The sequence below is a fragment of the Schistocerca gregaria genome, chromosome 7, assembly GCF_023897955.1.
Source record: "Schistocerca gregaria isolate iqSchGreg1 chromosome 7, iqSchGreg1.2, whole genome shotgun sequence".
NCBI classification, from domain to species: domain Eukaryota; kingdom Metazoa; phylum Arthropoda; class Insecta; order Orthoptera; family Acrididae; genus Schistocerca; species Schistocerca gregaria.
The window spans coordinates 453192290-453208777 of NC_064926.1; the positions used below are offsets into that span (position 1 = coordinate 453192290).

The 16488-nt window shown below is 42.6% G+C and overlaps 1 protein-coding gene across 1 annotated transcript in view; it reads left to right on the forward strand.

The window, feature by feature from the left end:
• LOC126281981 (cholinesterase 1-like) overlaps positions 1 to 16488 on the forward strand; it is a 58764-nt gene that overhangs the window by 25303 nt on the left and 16973 nt on the right. The window contains exons 4-7 of the mRNA XM_049981363.1: positions 6771 to 6956; positions 8781 to 8998; positions 10019 to 10184; positions 13627 to 13805. Of these exons, the coding sequence (XP_049837320.1) occupies positions 6771 to 6956; positions 8781 to 8998; positions 10019 to 10184; positions 13627 to 13805 (749 nt within the window). The remainder of the gene's footprint in view (positions 1 to 6770; positions 6957 to 8780; positions 8999 to 10018; positions 10185 to 13626; positions 13806 to 16488) is intronic.

Sequence of the window (16488 nt, forward strand, 5' to 3'; positions counted from 1 at the left end):
TCAAACTTTTAGCACATCTCAAATTTTCCAAATATATGTAACCAGCTGAATAAAAATTTCTTTCATAGCTGCCGCTGAGATGATTTTCTTAGTACTCGTGTAAGTCAATGATTATTCAACATTTTTCACAGAAATCCAAGTGGATGTACGAGGGTTGTCCAGAAAGTTAGTTCCGATTGGTCCCGAAATGGTCACCACAATGAAACCCCGATGCAGCTTTGCACAGATGTTTTGGGTAGTGTCTCTAGTATGACCATCGATCGCATCAAGAGGTTTTTTCCAGTTCTGAGCGCACAGTGAGCGAGTAAAGGTGGCGAGAACAACAATGTTTCCCGTCAAGTAGGAGGGCCCGCTGGGAGGCTTCGCCTTAATGAATGCAGCCCATCTAACACAACTGCCACGCACTTCCCCTTCTTCATGGCTTCATGGCAATTCTCAGCCTCAATCTCTTTAAAAAAAAAAAAAAAAAAAAAAAAAAAAAAAAAAAAAAAAAAAAAAAGGCTGAAGCGTCTAGAACAGCTCGGCCACTCAGCCTTTTCGATGGGAAGTGTTCGATCTCCCACAACACGGCCCTAGTTGTCTCGTCCTAAGTATCATCTTTGTTCACATGTCACATGGAACGCTGGATACGAAGACAACATTTGCGTGAAGGCGAGCGTAGAGACGAGCGTAGAGGATTAACGGAAAGTACAGGCGGCTGCCTTCTATGACTTTGGTGTTAGAAATTTGGTATAATGGACAAAAGTCGGAGCAGCGACTATGTAGAGAAGTATCTAGAAAGTGTAGCTAACTTTTGCAAATAAAATGTTGCTGATTTTCACTGTGGTTTCCATTTAGCGACCGACCGGAACTTACTTTCTGGACAACCCTCGTATGTTGAACAGAAATATTCAATGACATGACACGTAATAAAAAATATCCCATATTTTCGAAATTTAACTTGGTCCTAGACCGGTAAATAAGAGACTGAAAACATATTAAAAACATTCATTACACTCATTATTCATTCAATTTTTTCGTTATAAAATCGTGATTGGCACAAAATTTGTTGTGGAGCTTCAGACTTCTCGTTGCGGTGGACTGTCGTCGACCTGATGGGTAATGAAGTTGGGAACGTGAAATTCGAGTGTCGTGCGAGGTATAACCTTCATCATTCGCTACATCTGCGCGATGTACTGTCAACAAAACAAAATATTTTGCATGTCTTGATAAGCACGGGTATTTTCGGTTGTGTACAGTTCGCACCAGTGTCAAGGAATAAAACTGGCATCTGCAGCAGCGCCACATGTAACAAACATTTAGCAGTGTATTTGTTCCCATCTTATTACAACAGTTTTACTTACAAACCTTTTTTGATGTCCTCTAATTCTGTATAATTACCACATATTGTTCTGTATGTGCGTTAAAAAGCCTACGTCTATCTGTTTGAAACGCCGAGATACTTCTGCCTTGAATAAACAAATGAAATCAGTTCTCCATAATTACGTGGTAGCCGCATGGCAGTGTTTGAGGCTCTGGAGTTTCATTTCTATAAGTAGGGTCACATCCCCTCGATACGGTACATGGGCAATTGGTCGGCTTCCAGCTTCGGGCTCAGTAAACGTGTTCGCGCTTCAGAAAGACAATGTGTTAGTTGACATATCTAGGGAAGCGTCGTTTTTAAACGCCTTCCAAATAAAGAATGTGACCAGTATCCCTGAATTCTCGCAAACCGTTCGCAACCGCTTAAGAAAAATTTGGAAATTGGTGGTAAGGTCTTATGGGACCAAACTGTTGAGGTTATCTGTCCCTAAGCTTACGCACTACTTAATCGAACTTAAACTAACTTGCGCTAAGGACAACAAACATGGCCATGCCCGAGGGAGGACTCGAACCTTCGACGGGGATAGCCGCGCCGACCGGGAGAAGGCACCTAAGAGCGAGCGCCTACCCCGCGCGGCAACCGCTTAAGGGATGCTGGCCTTAGAGCTCACATGGCTGCTAATCAAAAAGCTCTCTCTGATGGTCACAAACATTATAGGCTTGTCTTCGATGAACTGAATTACATTATATTTATCGTTTTCCATGGATCCCTTTGGGAGGAGTCTCTAGGCTGTGGAAAGAGTCTAAGTTTTTTACTGAGATACATGGATATTGTACAATTCCAGTGCAGGTAGAGTTATGAGCTATAATTCTTCTGCAGATATTCACCGATAAAGGAGGAGTTGGCCAACAGGAAGTTCTTTAATTCACTCTGAAACCGATCTTTATCACTTACAAGACCTTTGATATGCTCTGGTAAGTTATGGAATATATGAGTACCTATGTATTTGACTCCTTTTTGTACTGCCGGCCGTGGTGGCGGAGTGGTTCTGGGCGCTTCAGTCCAGAACCACGCGACTGCTACGGTCGAAGGTTCGAAACCTTCCTCGGGCATGGATGTATGTGATGTCCTTAGGTTAGTTAGGTTTAAGTTGTTCTAAGTTCTAGGGGATTGATGACGTCAGCTGTTAAGTCCCATAGTGCTCAGAGCCACTTGAACCATTTCATTTTTTTGTACTAATGTTAAGCTTTTATACCCCTTATACAGACTGATTTTGGTTCTGGTATTACAATTATGTTTTGCACTATTTTGTTTAAAAGACATGTTGGAATTGCCAAACGACATCAATGAGTATATGTACTGAGAAGTAGTAGTTAGAATATCAAGTTTTTTATAGGGGTCTGTGCATGATGATCTAGGAGTGACATCAGATACAATTCTAATGACTCGTTCCTGAATTTTGAAAATGTTCTCTTTGTGAGAGGAATTTCCCCAAGAGATGATTCCATAACTCATTAGTGAATGGAAGTACGCCGAATAAACTAACTTCTTCATTTTTAAATCACCTATTTCTGTTATCGTGCGAACTGCAAATGTAACTGAACTAAGGCGTTTCAGTAAGTCTAGAGTGTGAGTTTTGCAATTTAGGTTATGGTCAATTTGTAGCCCTAAAAATTTGACACTGTCTACAGCTTTAATTTCCTTGTTCGAATACATTATACCTATACTGTCAGGTATTCTTTGTGGTGTACTAAACTGTATGTACTGGGTCTTGTCAAAATTCAGTGACAATCCATTTGCTGTGAACCACCCATTGATACAACGTAGACCGTGACAGCACGACATCATCTTTTCTCTCTGAATAAGGGTCCGATGATGGTCTACAGGCGGTGGGGAGCAGATTACGACTCACAGTACGTGGTGCAACATTCTATTTCTGGTGGTGGATGTCATCAGACAGGGCAGTGATACTTCATCTAATTTATGGTTATCCCGCCGCGAATCACTATGAGTACATCATGAAACTACGGCACCGAAATTGACGATGCCAGATCCCAATGGAGTGACCCAGTTAGAGCAGGACTTCTCACCGATTCACACGTGTCTAATCGTCAGCAATATTTTTGGCAACAGGCCGAAGTCGAACTGATCGACTGGCCTGTTTGGGCGTCGGACGTGAATCTCTTGAAAATTTGTACACCAAAGCGAAGCGCCTCATGAACATACACTGGCCGCCACTGGGCCGAAGCACATTGTGGGACCTAGTGCTGGATACATGAGAGAGTTTCGCGGTCAAAGAGACGTATTTTCAGAGGCTGATAGCCCCCATGCCTCAGCGGGTGAGGCAGGTAATTGATTCCACTGGTCGTTAGACCTCATACTAGACGCCCCCCCCCTTTCTCTATATGCATTTTATATTACAGAGTTTGATACCACAGTATGTTTGTTGATTCGAAAACTAGGTAAAATCGCTATACTTTAAATTTTATTTATTGATTTCGTACTAATTAAGATCGAATACATTTAAATTAAAGAAACACAACAAAATTGAGTAGAAATATTAATCGTGTCCTAATATGAGACAGACAGAGAAAACATTTAATATCGAAGATTATAAAAACAGGTAAAATAATAATATTCTCTTCTTTACAGCCCATTCAACATTTTCTTCTTTAATTGTGGAAAGAAGTGCAGTCGGGGCATACAAAAATTTTTTTTCTAGTTAACAAATGGCTCTGAGCACTATGGGACTTAACATCTGAGGTCATCAGTCCCCTAGAACTTAGAACTACTTAAACCTAACTAACCTAATAACCATGCCCGAGGCAGGATTCGAACCTGTGACCGTAGCAGTCGCGCGGTTCCGGACTGAAGCGCCTAGAACCGCTCGGCCACCGAGGCCGGCTTCTAGTTAACATTCTTCGGAAACCCAGGGATAGCACTCCATGTAATGTGACCATTTCTATGTGTCAATATTCAGAGAAACGAACACTGTAGTACATGAATTCAACGTCTTCTTCTTCAAGCTGCACACCCGAAGCATTGTCCTCCATTAAATTTGTATCAATCCCGAATGACAGGAACATTACCTCTTCTGTGGTTCTCTCTCCTTTGATTCCTTTGCGGCTTTCTTATCTTTGAATTGTTTCAAACGTTCCCTCTGTGGAGCTCAGAAGGTGCTGATTTTGCTAGAGCTCTTGATATGGCTTTCTGATCTGTGGAGCTGGCCAGATACCATCTGGTCTCGCATTTACTCCACTATATGAGTCTTGTACATCAAATTCCTGGTCTATTGCAGAGGCATTGTCTCTAAGAGTCCAGTTTCCAGAAGCCGTTTATAGTGCTTTCCATTCTTACTGCTCTCAAGTAGGCAGCTCCAAATTACCTCATAATCCAAAATTAGGTTACTACTAGATCTGTATTATTTGTCAACCAAGTTTCTATTTCTTGGGGTAATCCATTTTAAACGGTTACATGAAGTCCACACAAGAGGCTGCATTTTATGCATGGAATGGAGTGACAAACAAATGATGAGGACACGGTTTCCTCGTGATTTGCCTATCACACAAATGAGACATGATGCACGTCACGTATTAGCCCAGGTTGGTCATCACCTAGCTGTCTGCGACGTTCACAAAACTGTCAAAGCACTTAGTAAAAATAAAAGGCTGAATCCGGCCACTGGGGTAGCTGAAGTTATCCTATTATGACACATGACACCCAAATAAGCGATACTGTCGCGTATTAGGATACCCGTGGTATCTCATGTTAGGAATAAGCCACTAGCACTAGGAACCTAGCCTCATGGTTATGCTGTGCGTTTTGAAGGATAATTATAGAATATGAAATATTGTGAAGAATATAACCACGTGAATATGGTTGCAATTGCTACTCAGTTTCAGATATTAAAGCCATACAAGCCAATAAACTCAAAAAACTTGGCATTCGACACTTTTAAAATCAAGGATTGTCGACAATGTCCAGTTCCGTAATGATCTTATTGCCGCTACACTACGCCTCATTCGTTGTGACAACTAAGTTCTGATACTTCCCAATAGAGTCGAGTTCTTACTTTAGTCAGAACCTAGCTGTCTACATTGGCGAACACTTTCACAATAGGCACTTATCCGCTATAGTAAACATCACTTCCAGTAAATATAGCATCATTTTGATAAATTAAAAACAATGCCACCAAAACATACGAGTAAATAGGCCTTTTCTCAAATTAAATTCTAATTGCAGTATGGCGAAGCCTACTGAATTCCGTCATCTGGCATCCGCAGTTTCGTACCCGCGTACCATCAAAGTTAATGAGTTCCATTTTCCTCGAAAATTACGGAGAAACGAATCATACTTTTCTGTGAAAAACCCTGTTCTACGCTTGTCCTACTAATTGGAAGCTCGTGCAGTTTCGTAGCTGCTTATCTCTTGCGGATCACTGTACATCATTTTAATGAATATTATCTATCAGAATTTAAACGTCTTATTCAGACCCATTGCGCTGAGCAGCTGAACTTATTTTTCCAGCAGATCAGCAAATTTTACTTCGAGACCAAAATTTATGAGCTCATCGTTAAAGATTTATTCTATCTTACTCAATTCCATCGTAATGATTTTTCTGTTTCATCTGTTTTCCCGTTGTATCTGATATTTCTGTGAACAGTTTTTCAGACAAAACTTTTTCTATAGAAAATGAACTAGGACATGACTGTTTGTGAAAATGAGAGTGAAAGCGAATTTTTGTGTTCCCGAATAAAAGGGCAAAATGATTACTGTTAAGTTTGGCTATTGTACTAGAGTGCTTAATTTGAACAAAAATTATATATATTAGTTTTATTCTCGTGCCAAAGAGCTGAATGATTATTGATTGGACTAGTCACTCTCTCCTACGTCTGTAATATGTGCTTTGTGAAAGATAAAATTTTGCTACAAATCTATAAAACGAGTTACCTTAGAATATCTTGAATGACTTGTGTTTAAAGCTTCATGATACAGTTTTTGTCAGCTAGTACTACAGTAGATCTCATAAAAACTACAGATAATATGCACAAGAGTGTAGGCATCACGACAAGAGAAGCACATTCCGAGAATGCCCGGTGCAGAATTTAGCCTTTTTCTTCCCAAAGTTTTGTTTAGTCGGCTGTTCATGCACAAGTAAAAGTCAAAAACCCTTGGCATTTATTATTTGTAATGAAATCATTAAATTAATTTTATCCAGTACCATAAAACAGATAGCCAGATGAGTTCTCAATGACTCTGGGCAATTTCTGTATCACCACAAGCTGTACTTTTTCTATGACACATGTTTAAAAAGACAGCTATGGTTAGTTTTCTGTAGTCTATTATCTTTTAAGGTGAATGCTTTGTTACAAAGCGGAAAAATTAGAAACTCTGTGGAAAGAAATGATGTGTGATAATTTGTATGCTGAAAAAGAGCATAATTGCTGAAGTTGTCATCGTGTGGCAGGCTTCCTGAGCCTGCAGAACGACGATATCCCGGGCAATGCGGGGCTCAAGGACCAGGTGCTGGCGCTGCAGTGGGTGCAGAGGAACATCGCGGCCTTCGGTGGAGATCCCACCAGGGTCGCCATCTTTGGGGGGAGCGCAGGAGCTGGCTCCACATCACATCTCTTCCTCTCGCCGGTGACCAAGGGTGAGTTTCCCTCACGCCATTAACAGTATAAACCAAGCATGATAATTTATCAACTGAAAGACTAAAAAGCGCGAAACCGAGAAATTCATCTCTGCTCTCCTCTCCTCTCAAGTTTTTTTTCCCGTTTTCCACCAAAATTTCGTATCTTTGCTATGTATTCTTCTTACTCGAGATACACACTGTTCTCCTCTCTTCTGACGGTGGCTGCTAGTTGACAGACCTCGTGTCGTCGGTTATTTGTTTGAAATTCTCGCTATCCAGTGCATCTTGTTGTGTTACCAGCTCAGCTAAAAACATTCAGCCTTTTGTTAGCACTTTCTTCACTTTTCTTTGAGCTCCTACGTTTGTGTAAGTATCATTTTTGCTAGCTTGGTTCAAATGGGCCTGAGCACTATGGGACTTAACATCTGTGGTCATCAGTCCCCTAGAACTTAGAACTACTTAAACCTAACTAACCTAAGGACATCACATACATCCATGCCCGATGCAGGATTCGAACCTTTCTTTCCTGACCATGTCTGTTCTCTTTTATCCACTTTTATCTACAGTTTCTAAAGCTTCTTAGATATTCCTCTTAGTTTCTTGTCTGATTTTTTCACTTTTTCTGTTTGCAAGTATTGTACATCAAAGTCAGCACTTCTGATGCAAAGTGAACCTATGCGGGCTTACAACTGTCGTAGTACGAGGGCTATTGACGAAGTATGGTCCGATGAGTCGCGAAATGGAAACCACAGTTTACTAAATCTTTCAGCTCTCAATTTAGTCACTGCTCCGACTTAGACATTTGTTGTATCTTTGTACCAGCTTCCCAATACTTTCGTCATAGACAGCAGATGCTTCACTTTCCACTACTTCTCTATGCTGGTCCGCCGTTCGTTGTCTGTGCCAAAATGTTGTCGTCATAGCCAGTGTTTCATGTGAGCAGAGATGAATATCAGAGGGACCCAAATCTGGGCTGTATGGAGGGTGATTAAATACTTCCCATCGAAAACGCTGTATTCATTTCCCCTGCCGAAAATAGTCATGAAGAAGGAAACTCGTGACACTTATGTTATGTAGGACTGCATGAAATCAGGCGGAACCTCACAGTGGGCACCCATACCTGATGGGAGACGCTATTGTTCTAGGCATTTCTGAGTGCTCACTGTGTGCTAAAAAACAAAAAGAGCTACGTGACGTTATCAACAGGCACACTAAACACACTGCCCAACGCATCTGACAAAAACTTAATCGGATTTTCTCTGTCGTTCCCATTTCGTGACCTATTACACCTTACTTTCTGAATGGCCCTTGTATCATGTCTTAGTTATTATTATGACACTACCACTCATGTTCATTCGGAATCTGGTTCATATGAACCAACATTCACTGACAGTAGCAAGTTAAACCGTTTGTGATTGACAAAGCGTGATTTTCTTCTACACTCCCTGTCGGTTAGTAGCTTTTATGCGCACTGATCTTACGGTGTGACTGTGAACGATACACCATACTGTATAGACACGCTCGACGGTCCGCTTTGATACATCTACAAATCGGGCAACTTAATTCAGAATGAGGTTAACGGCATGTTCAAATACGAATAATCCTTTGTGCTATTCTCTTGCGTCTCTACATCATCTCATCTTACTGTGCTTGCTCCATTCAAACTACTGGCACATCCATACCACTTCAAATACGTACATCCATTTCTATAATATGTGTGGATTTATTTCTTACAAAAGTTCTACACATTTAGATCACCACAATAGGGTACTAATTTTACCGTAAATTCTATCAATGTGCGAGTGATTCATACTTGAAGGTAAAGGTGAAATTTGACGGCAGGGCTCTTCAGCGAAGTGATTATGGAGAGTGGGGTGGCAACAGCCCCTTGGGCGCTGACGGACAAGCCGCGCGAGAGAGCTTACCGCATGGGAGAGGCGCTCGGCTTCCAGACGCAGGGCGATAACCACACTGACGACGACGCGCGACTGTCTGCCTTCCTTCGCGCCGCCAACGCCTCCAACCTCGCCAGGGATGACACCATCGCCCTCACGGAATTCGTAAGTGTGCCAGTTACTAGTGATGAAAATGTATACCATTTTCCCCAACAGCCAGCCACTGTGGCCGAGCGGTTCTAGGCGCTTCAGTCCGGATCCGCGCGACTGCTATGGTCGCAGGTTCGAATCCTGCCTCGGGCATGCATGTGTGTGATGTCCTTAGGTTAGTTAGGTTTAAGTAGCTCTACGTCTAGTGGACTGATGACCTCAGATGTTAAGTCCCATAGTGCTTAGAGCCATTTGATTTCCCCAACAAATACAAGGACCATTCAAATACATAAATAAATAAAAAATAGCTCCCTCAAGTTATGACAGCGCTGGACTACATTCTCAATTCCATCTGGACTTATACGTTTGCATAACCAGTTGTGCACTACTACCGGACTTCCTCATCATCAGCGAACCTTGCGCCATTAATTGCTTCTTTCAGCGGATCAAAAATGTGATAATCTGAAGATGCCAGATCTGGAAAAGGACGGGAGGAGCAGAAGGCAGAAAGCAGACGAACTTCAGGTCTCCCGTCACACATCTATGCGCCTTTCTTTCATTCCTTATGTCAAATGTTTTGGATCCCACGTCGCACACACTTTCTTGAATATCAATACACCGTGACCAACACTTTTTATACGCCATTCACATACAATGGAGAATTTTTTCTGGTTCGAATGCGCTGTGGAACACGTTGACTTATTTTTCGTAGGTGTAATTGTAAATCTGTCAGATGTTGATTAAAATCAGTCAAATGTCTCTAGGCATAGTTAGGTCAATATCATTAAGTCTGAGTACAGCAACACGTAAGAACTGATGAACAAACAGTGGCGCTTCTGGAAAGGTATTTCTTTATTGGACATGTAGAATAGCTTTTCACACTAACATACCACCTCCTACGCCTGTTTCTTTCACATTATTTTAGAAAGTTTATGTTCCGGGTGACGTCTTCCAGACACTTGTGACGAAGTATTTTACTGTAACGAGTAGCCAATATCTTCGGTAATCCCGACAGACTCTGCGCCCATTTCACAGGAGAAGCGCTCTCCCCTGCCGCTGGCGTTCCTGCCCGTAGTAGAGCCTCCCTCGGACTCTGCGGTGATCGTTGAGCCTCCAGCGGACAGACTGAGAGCCGGCAGCTACAACCGCGTACCCATCATGCTGGGCGTCACCTCCGGAGAAGGATTAGTCATACTTGGAAGTACGTAAGAAAATCTGTCAACTCCTGTTCTCCACTACTTTCCATTTTTAAAGTACTGTTTGCCAGACCGCTGTTCCCCACCATAAATGTTGTCAAAAAATACTTTCTTATTAACGTAATAGTAGGTTCTGCAACATTTGAGGTTATTTATACAGGGTGGTCCATTGATCGTGACCGGGCCAAATATCTCACGAAATAAGCGTCAAACGAAAAAACTACAAAGAACGAAAGTTGTCTAGCTTGAAGGGGGAAACCAGATGGCGCTATGGTTGGCCCGCTAGATGGCGCTGCCCTTGGTCAACCGGATATCAGCTGCGTTTTTTTAAAAGAGGAACCCCCATTTTTTATTACATATTCGTGTAGTGCCTAAAGAAATATAAATGTTGGACCACTTTTTTCGCTTTGTGATAGATGGCGCTGTAATATTCACAAACATACGGCTCTCAATTTTAGACAAACATTTGGTAACAGGTAGGTTTTTTAGATTGAAACACAGAACGTAGGTACGTATGAACATTTCATTTCGGTTGTTCCAATGCGATACATGTACCTTTGAGAACTTTCTGAGAACACATGCTGTTACAGCGTGATTACCTGTAAATACCACATTAATGCAATAAATGCTCAAAATGACGTCCGTTGCCGGCCGAAGTGGCCAAGCGGTTCTAGGCGCCACAGACTGGAACCGCGCGACAGCTACGGTCGCAGGCTCGAATCCTGGCTCGGGCATGGATGTGTGTGCCGTCCTTAGGTTAGTTAGGTTTAAGTAGTTCTAAGTTCTAGGGGACTGATGACCTGAGAAGTTAAGTCCCATAGTGCTCAGAGCCATTTGAACCATTTTTGATGTCCGTCAACCTCAATGCATTTGGCATTACTTGTAACGACATTCCTCTCAACGGCGAGTAGTTCGCCTTCCGTAATGTTCGCACATGCATTGACAATGCGCTACCGTATGTTGTCAGGCGTTTTCGGTGGTTGACGATAGCAAATACCCTTCAACTTTCCCCACAGAAAGAAATCCGGGGACGTCAGATCCTGTGAAGGTGCTTCGACGACCAATACACCTGTCATGAAATCTAGCGGGCCAACCATAGCGCCATCTGGTTCCCCCCTTCAAGCTAGACGAATTTCGTTCTGTGTAGTTTTTTCGTTTGATGCTTATTTCGTGAGATATTTGGCCCGGTCACGATCAATGGACCACCCTGTATATTGCAGCGCTCTGCCATGAGTACTTTTATTCAATTTGGGATTTGATTCTAATTACAAGACGAAATAGCAGATTACTTCAAGTGAAGTGAGCAGCAGTGACATTTGTAGACTTGTTTGTCACAAATATTTGGCTTAAAAAAAGAGATTTCTGAATGTGAGCCAGGACCCTAAAAATAAAGCTCAAATTTCTGCAAGGGAAAAGAGTGGCGATGATATTAACATTCTTGCTTGTCACAAATATTTTGCGGTTTATTTCTGTACATGTCACTATTTCCTGGAGTCCTCTCGCACACCTTACTTCTGTAAAACTCGATGCGACTACGAAATTCTACAGCGGACGACAAATGTACTGGGCAAGTACACGTTTCGAGCGAAACTACACTACTGGCCATTAAAATTGCTACACCACGAAGATGACGTGCTACAGACGCGAAATTTAACCGACAGGAAGAAGATACTGTGATATCCAAATGATTAGCTGTTCAGAGCATTCACACAAGGTTGGCGCTGGTGGCGACATCTACAACGTGCTAACATGCGGAAAGTTTGCAACCGATTTCTCATACACAAACAACAGTTCACCAGCGTTGCCTAGTGAAACGTTGTTGTGATGTCTCGTGTAAGGAGGAGAAATGCGTACCATCACGTTTCCGACTTTGATAAAGGTTGGATTGGAGCGATTGCGGTTTATCGTATCGCGACATTGCTGCTCGCGTTGGTCGAGATCCAATGACTGTTAACAGAATATGGAACCGGTGGGTTCAGGTGGGCAATACGGAACGCCGTGCTGGATCCCAGCGGCCTCGTATCACTAGCAGTCGAGATGATAGCCATCTTATCCGCATGGCTGTAACGGATCGTGTAGCCACATCTCGATCTCTGAGCCAACAGATAGGGACGTTTGCAAGACAACAACCATCTGAACGAACAGTTCGAAGACGTTTGCAGAAACATGGACTATCAGCTAGGAGACCATAGCTGCGGTTACCCTTGACGCTGCAACACAGACCTGTGGCACTACCCTTCATTCAATCCCTGCGAACCCTACATTTCAGCAGGATAATGCACGACCGCATGTTGCAGGTTCTGTACGGACCTTTCTGGATATAGAAAATGTTCGACAGCTGCCCTGGCCAGCACATTCTCCAGATCTCTAACCAATTGAAAACGTCTGGTCAATGGTGACCGAGCAACTGGCTCGTCACTATACGCCAGTCACTACTCTTGATGAACTGTGGTATCGTGTTGAAGCTGCATGGGCAGTTGTACCTGTACACGCCATCCAAGCTCTGTTTGACTCAATGACCATGCGTATCAAGGCCGTTATTACGGCCAGAGGTGGTTCTGCTGGGTACAGATTTCTCAGTATGTATGCACCCGAACTGCGTGAAAATGTAATCACATGTCAGGTCCAATATAATTTATTTGTTCAATGAATACTCGTTTATCATCTGCATTTCTTCTTGTTGTAGCAATTATAATGGCCAGTAGTGTACAAGACGAAATATCAAATTACTTCAAGTGAAGTGAGCAGCAGTGACGTTTATGGAGTTGCTTGTCACAAGTATTTGGCTTTTTAAAAAAAATAAAAATACATAAAGGTTTCCGAACGTAAGGCAGGCCCCAAGCTCAAATTTCTGTAAGGGAAATGAGTGGCGATGGTATTTATATTCTTGCTTGTCATAAATATTTTGCGGTTTATTTCCGTACATGTCGCGATTTCCTGGAGTTCTCTCGCACACCTTACTTCTGTAAAAATCAATGCGACTACGAAATTCTACGGCGGTCGACAAATTTACCGGGCAAGTACACGTTTCGAGCGAAACTATCTTCTTCCTCAATATTGCTCACGCTGACAATGGTTCAAATGGTTCTGAGCGCTATGGGACTTAACATCTATGGTCATCAGTCCCCTAGAACTTAGAACTACTTAAACCTAACTAACCTAAGGACAACACACAACACCCAGTCATCACGAGGCAGAGAAAATCCCTGACCCCGGCGGGAATCGAACCCGAGAACCCGGGCGTGGGAAGCGAGAACGGGCACGCTGACAACGAGACGTGTGATGTTTGAGGCTGCGACTTGGCTACTCAAGTTGCGGATGCGCACAAGGCGTTTTCGTCTTATGCCCCTCGCCCCTCTGATAGCGGACATTTTGTGACGCACCCACATTAGCGCCATCATTCACGACGCAGCTGACTGTTACTGGAAGCCTACGTTTTTATTGCAGACTCCAAACTGCTGACAGAAGCGGGAGTCGCCGACATGAAGGAGAACTTCACGGCAATGATCGCACCTCAGCTGCCGCTGCCCACGGAGGAACAGCGGATTCGCGCGGCGGAACAGCTGGAGCATTTCTACTTCGGGGACGAGGGCTTCTCTATGGAGCAGATGCAGTCCGTTATTGATGTAAGTGTAAGGTGTTTGCGAAATTGTACTGAGTAGGCTGTACTTTCGATACCTTGCAATTCCCGAAAACTGGAGGATCCGAGATAATTTGAAAGGCACACTATGTTTGCTTGGTTAGAAGAGCAGAGCCCTAAGAGACAGGCTCGGAAGACCAAAGGACCCTTCGCGACACAATTTTGACACAAAGTGTGAAAACATTAGAGTTTAGTATTCTCGTTCAGAGTTAACTAAATTTGCTCCAGTGAGAGGTGGGGAAGTGGAGAAGTGGGCATAGAGGATATGAAGTGTAATGTCATCTTTTCGATTCTCTCTTTAACTCTTGTTGTAGTTAGGGCCTTTTGCACTGTCAGAATACAAATCTTTTTGTACCTCCATTCGACCGTCTTCGATGTGAAATGTTATAAATGAGCAATCCTCACGATTTGAAGTCTCCATAGAGAAGTGCAAAGACTCTGACTAAAATGTAAGGCACTGGACTCGTATTCGCTATCACGCCGGCTCAAATCCTCTTCCTGCCGTCAAGATATAGATTTTCCGCTTAAAGCAAATGACAGTATAGTTCTGTTGAAAAGGACACAGCCGATTTCCTTTCCCAGTTATCCTAATCTCACCTTGTTCTCTAATGACCTCGTCATCGACGGAACGTTAAACGTTGCCTTCCCTCCTTCTCACTAAAATCTTCTACACAGCTACTTCTTCTATAGAAAGCTGTAGTACGTATGTAGTATGTAGTATGGTTGAAATTATGGCACATATTCCACACTCACACTTTAGATGCCATCTCGTCCTATCACACTCCTACACCCATCCCTATAGATAAATATTGGCATCAGTACTATTACCATTCACCGAAGTAACTTCGAATACGTTGAATTCGACACTAACATTCGTCGCCGTCGGCCATTTCTATGCCACATTAATTCTAGACCCAATGGAACTGTTATCAGTCAACCTGCCAAAACCTAGAACTATGTATTCGACATTAATATCAGTGGTTGACAATAATTTTAACACGTCACCCTTTTGGCCTACTCATCCTCAACCTCTAACGGACGTTATTGACCCCTTCACTCGGCCCACCTTCCCGCATTCGCTCCAGTATGTTCCTCAGATGAGTCGCATTCGTACCAAGTTTAGTTAACATTCCTCCAAGCATGGCAGGATTAAGCTGTGCGTGTCAAGCTATCTTACTGCCGCCTCATCCCCAGGGGTAAAATGTCATTAGGACTTTCATCGACCAAACCATAAACTCCGAATACTACGCATTCGAAACCAATACAGCTTGCTTACACTTTTTGCATTTTAGGCCATCCCACCGCTACTTTTTGGGTAATTTCCGTATAGTAAGTAATATTTGTAGCACATCTGGCTTAAAGTATTCGAGGCGTTAAAGAATTATGTTTTCATGTCTCTACTTTCCTCCATTCACCCCCTCAAGCGGGGGTGCTATTGGGGTCTTATCCAACATCGGTGATTAATAACTGGTAATTAAAGACTGTGAGTGTTGGTGGAGGTATGGAAGGTGCCAATATATTACCTGTTACGGAAACCAATTACAGGGCTTAGGAGACACTGTCTCAGCTTGACAGAATAAGACTACATTTTATGCGTCGAAAATGAATTTAATTTTCGGAGTCGTTCCCTTTTAGATTAATTCAATTTCTTCAATGCTTTTCCAGTAAGCAGGTTTCTTTTACGTAGTGTTATTGCAGGATGACTACAAAATATCCATCTGCGGGCTCTATAATCTGGAGGAGATGACAATTAGAATTAAACGTGGTGTCGAAGAGGTCATCAGAGATGGAGCACAAGGTAGGATTGAACGTGGATTGGGAATGAAAGTGACCCTGTCCTTTACAAAGGAACCCTCCCGAAATTCACCTTTTGTATGTTGCTCTTCGGACGAGAATCTCAAGACTGCTCCCTTCTACATAATGCATGTCTGCATGTCCAATGACGCACTCACTGTGCCATATCGTTCAATTTTTCATTGAACTCAAACAATCCCATTACGGATTCCTTGGACAGTAAGTTCTTTGTTAAAGCGCAGCTCCAAATGCCGTTAAAATCTCAAGCTTACGACGATTTCATCCAGCGTCGTCATCAGGTGTTAAGTGTGGTATGAAACGGGCGAGATCATGATGTGATGCGGTAAACTGATGGATAACTGCTTATCCATTCATTGACTTGAGAACGATGAAGTTTCTTTCTTTAGGACTGCAGGATCTTTTCACGTATTTTTCAGCTAGTATTTCCAGAAAACTTGTGCCAGTTAATCTTTTATACCTTAAAAATCATTTAACAAATGGAACACTTTTCCATCCAATCCCGGCAGAAGAAATCCGTTTCTCCTTTATTTTCAGTGTTCCCAACATTATAAATATACTTTATTGCTGTTTTCTTCCTAGGGAAAACTGGTGGGCTCTCGTCTCATCCAGAGAAGCGAGTCGTCACACAAAATAATTTAGGTTTCTTTTTTGTAGTGCTATAAACTTTGAGTAGAAATTATTCGCACTTTATTTTCAGCAGCAATCATCAAATGCCACATCTGTCTCTCCTTCTCATCGTTCATTCTTCATGCAAAACGTGTCGTACCTTTCTTTCTGAATGCCTCTTGTATCACATACCGTACACACAATTAGTTGTCGATCGTCTGATACCGCATACTGGCTTGGACGTCTTT